A 4,074-nucleotide genomic window follows, 5' to 3' on the forward strand; every position below is an offset into this window, starting at 1 on the left:
TGACATCACAGGGAAGAAAATGAGGCTGATAGGATTCTACAGCAAATTAACAATGCGCATAATTAAGTCAACACCTTAACAGAAATCATAGGTGAAGAGCCTTCTTTTGGGCAAAAAAAGATCACAGGCAACAGCATGTTTCGGTGTACCCCTCATACCAATCTCATCCATCTTTACCCTCACACTCTTCATCAATACTTCCCTCAGGAAAGGATGCCATGCAGTCATTCACATCAAGCTACAAGGGTATTTTAATAGAGGACAATCACAATAAACAAAAAGAAAAGGGTTGAAAAGAAGGAATTTCAGGCACATTTACTTAATGGAGAGAGAAAAAGCCTTTCTCAGTTTTTTGGTAGCTTATATCACTGTGGTCTTTACTTTGTGTAGTTCTCTAACATTAACATAAAAATGAGGTGTATTACAGACATCCACGCATCCCGGATGAAAACCTCAACATTGACAGGTCACATCACATACTTGACATACTTTAGGGAGAGTGTTGCAGCCTCTGTACATCACCAGCCATGGATAATAAATTTTCCTCATAGAAATTGAAACACAAGACATCTGGATTCTAAGTTAAACCCTACTCATATTTTGTACTTAACCTGGCCTTACTATTTTTTCCCTTAATATCTCTATCTGTAAAACAGGAAAATCTCAAAGATAATTTGACTGAATTTGGCCAGTAGAAAAAAGTAGAAAAGAAAAAGAAGACAGACATCAAAAAGAGGGTTAAAAAATATATTTTTAAAAACTTCTCTCCATAGAAAGTCAAGGTAAATATGTTTTGAGTTAGTTACTATTTAAATATAGAAAATAAACTGATCAAATAAAAGACATTTTAGTGAAAGCAGAGTAGTCTTTATGTTTTATTGAAAACAGAGTCATCTTTACCTTATCATTTAGAAGTGGTTTGATCTCTGTGAGTTGAACATCCTGAAGTTCATCCATGGGGATAGATGAAAGTAGAGGATTCTCAAGAATGAATCAGTACCTCTGAAACAGAAGCAAAGGAAGCGAAGAAAGAGGCTTAAACTAGGAGCTGGAAATATAATAGTCATATTATATCTATTCATTCAAATATTAGAGCTTAGTATGTGTCATGCACTGCTGAGAGTGCTGAAGACAGAGGAAACTACGTAGTTATGGCAGACAGACTCAAAATGGCCTCCATGATCTCTACCTCTTGGTATTCATACCCTTACATAATCCACCCCCACGCCCCCGCCGCCGCGCCCCTCCTCACTGAGCATGGGCAGGACTCAAGCTAGTCCTGACTGACACCTTAACTGCAACCTTACAGAGTACCCAGTCAACACATGCCAGACTCCTGACTCCCAGAAACTGTGAGATAATAAATGTGTATTGTTTTAAGCTACTAAATTCGTGGGAATATTTTTATGCAGCAACAAACAGTTAATACAATAGTCTTTGCCCTCATGGAGCACACATTTTAGTTACAAAAATGTTTAAGTAAGAGAACAGTATGTTCTTAGCTACACTCCAAGAAGCAAGAATATGGAGGGTGGGTTAAAGGGAGGACAAAAACTGAAGGTTAACACTATAGCCTAGAATGAGGCCTTGAATTAGGAATGGCAATGAGAATGAAAAGGGAGATGAACCAAAGCTAAGCTCGCTATCCTTCACTTAGGGAATCATAGCAGTGGATGAAGAGTATAGTAGCCAGCCTCTAAGATGGTCTCCAAGGAACCCAATGATCATTGACTCCTGATATCTGCACTCATGTATAATCTTCCCACCCAAATAAATCAGGGATGGCCTGTGTAACTAATAAAATAAGCAGAAGCAACAATATGTACTTCTGAAGCTACTTCATAAAAGGCATTACAGTTTCTGCTTCATGACATTGCAGTCTTTATTCACAAGCTCCAGGGGAAGCCAGCTACCATATTGTGAAAACACTCAAAACAGCTCCCTTAGGAAGCCCATGTGGAGAGGAACCAACTTGCCAGTACCAACCTGCCAGCCATGAGAATGAGTTACCTTGCAAATGGATCCTCCAGTCCCAGTCAAGACTTCAGATGAGTGCAGCCCGAGACATCTGATTGCAGCCACGAGACCCTGAGCCTAAACCACCCTACCAAGCTTCCACCCAAACTCCTGACCTGCAAAAACCATAAGATATAATAAATAATTCTGCTTTGGAGCGATTTGTTACATGGCAATAGATGATAACTAATATGGAGAAGGAGAAGACAGAGAAATAAGAATTCTAGAAGAAAGATGTTGGGGTGGGGAGGGCAGGATAATGACTCAAAAATCCTTCCTCTCTCCCACTTTTATGGGAAGCCACTGAGAGAGGCTGCAAATACTGCATATTACAGGCAAGTGATTCCCACCTAGACTTCAAAGCTCTAGGCTTATCTCCTCTGCCTTGGCCCTGAAATCATCAAAGTCAGGAAAAATGCCAATTCAATGAGTTGAGGATTTAGCTATTCAACAACCACATATTGAGTACTTATTGTATAAAGAATTATGAAAAAAAACAAAAAGGTCTCTGCCTTCCATGAGCTTACTAGAACAAAGATGACAGATATCTATAAAACTAACTACAAAATGAGAAATAAGAGAGCCACAGGAGTTCAAAGGAGGAGTAATTACTTCTGATTGGTGAGAATCAAAAAAGCCTTTACAAGACATTAGTTTGCTATATTAAACCTTTTTTCTTTTTTTCTCTCCAGAGATAGGATTACATGTTTTGTCTTAGCTATGGAAAGGGTATGTGTTCTAGATAACATTTTAGCTATTACTGATCAATACACCAAAATAAATTCTGCTCCCAACTGTGCCTACACGAGGACAGACTAACAAAAGCCCTTTTAGCATTCCTTCGAAGGACTCAGAGGATGCCAATCGGGAGTACTCCTCAATCTATGGCCCCCACATGCCAATAACAAGCATCCCAAACATTTGTGCCATTTAGCACAAGCCTAATTAACCTCCCTACAGAACAGACCCAGGCATCTTATAAACTTGATTAAGCTACTAAATGCCCAGAGGACGAATTTTTATTTTATTTTGTTTACCAATTACATGTCAAAAAGAGATGAGGTGGCTTGAGTTTTATCACAAACTTCGGCCAGTACCTACAATTCTCTTTTTTACAGGTCATGTTTCAACCCAGTTAACTCTAAAAATATTGGCCTAACTGGGATCTACCTGTTGTCTGTTTATTAATCACACTATAAAGTGTAGCTACTTTTCATTTGTAATTCCTATCAGTAATTTAAAATGGCAATTTTAAAGTTATTTTTCCTATTACGAAAGTTATACGATATGTGCTCACTTTAGAAAATATAAAAACCACAGAATAATGAAAAGATATATTAGTCCTTCCATCTAAAGACAACCAGTGTAAACAATTTAGTCTATTTCCATTTACTTTTTTTTTCCCCATGTAAAATGATGATTTCCTGATATTCTTTTTCCAACCTACCTGCTTTATTCCCTACTCTAACTGTACTCACTTCAAAGCAGGGCACTTCAAGATGTCGATCATTCAAATATGACTCCACATAAGGCCTGTCAAAGAGGAAAACCTGCGGTGCCCTCAGCTCCAAAGTGGCATTCACCTAGTGTTCCCATGCATTTTTTTAAAGATGAAAAAAAAAAAATGTGATGTTTGTGCCAGGGCAAACACTTAACAAATTAAATGAGAAGGCTGTCCTTATCGGCTGGGCCCAATGCACACTCAATGCAGGGCAATAAACTGCTACAGTGTGACTTAGGAATTGGCATCAAGACTTGTTCCACATTACAGGAGACCTAATACGTTCTTCTGGAGATTCAATTTTTGCTTAGTTCTCATTGTCCTGTGCCCTTGCCAATGAACAGTTTTATAACACTTATAAGAAAACTAAGACCACATGGTGGAAAATTCCATCTCCAGATCCCTCAGCTACACACAGACTGGCTCCCTCCTGGGGATCTAAGGCTTGCAGTTCCCTCATCTGCACAAATATGTGGCTGCCAGATCTCATCCTGGTACTAAGGTATATCGATATTTTTAAAAGGCTAGTAGGGATTTTATAAAGTGCAGTAAGAAAC

The 4,074-nt window shown here is 38.6% G+C and overlaps 1 protein-coding gene across 5 annotated transcripts in view; it reads right to left on the reverse strand.

Moving 5' to 3' along the window:
• NDRG3 (NDRG family member 3) overlaps positions 1 to 4,074 on the reverse strand; it is a 57,610-nt gene that overhangs the window by 43,432 nt on the left and 10,104 nt on the right. For 3 of the 5 annotated variants that reach the window (XM_015597146.2, XM_025039760.1, XM_025039759.1), the window contains exons 2-3: positions 2,011 to 2,132; positions 901 to 1,002 (exon numbers count right to left, since the gene is read on the reverse strand). The exons of 1 other annotated variant lie outside the window; for it this stretch is intronic. In XM_015597146.2, coding sequence (XP_015452632.1) covers positions 901 to 957 — 57 coding nt within the window. In that variant the 5' untranslated portion in view covers positions 958 to 1,002; positions 2,011 to 2,132. The remainder of the gene's footprint in view (positions 1 to 900; positions 1,003 to 2,010; positions 2,133 to 4,074) is intronic. One more of the 5 variants, XM_015597147.2, reaches the window with a different exon arrangement.

Source organism: Pteropus alecto, unplaced genomic scaffold (genome assembly GCF_000325575.1).
Source record: "Pteropus alecto unplaced genomic scaffold, ASM32557v1 scaffold45, whole genome shotgun sequence".
NCBI classification, from domain to species: Eukaryota; Metazoa; Chordata; class Mammalia; order Chiroptera; family Pteropodidae; genus Pteropus; species Pteropus alecto.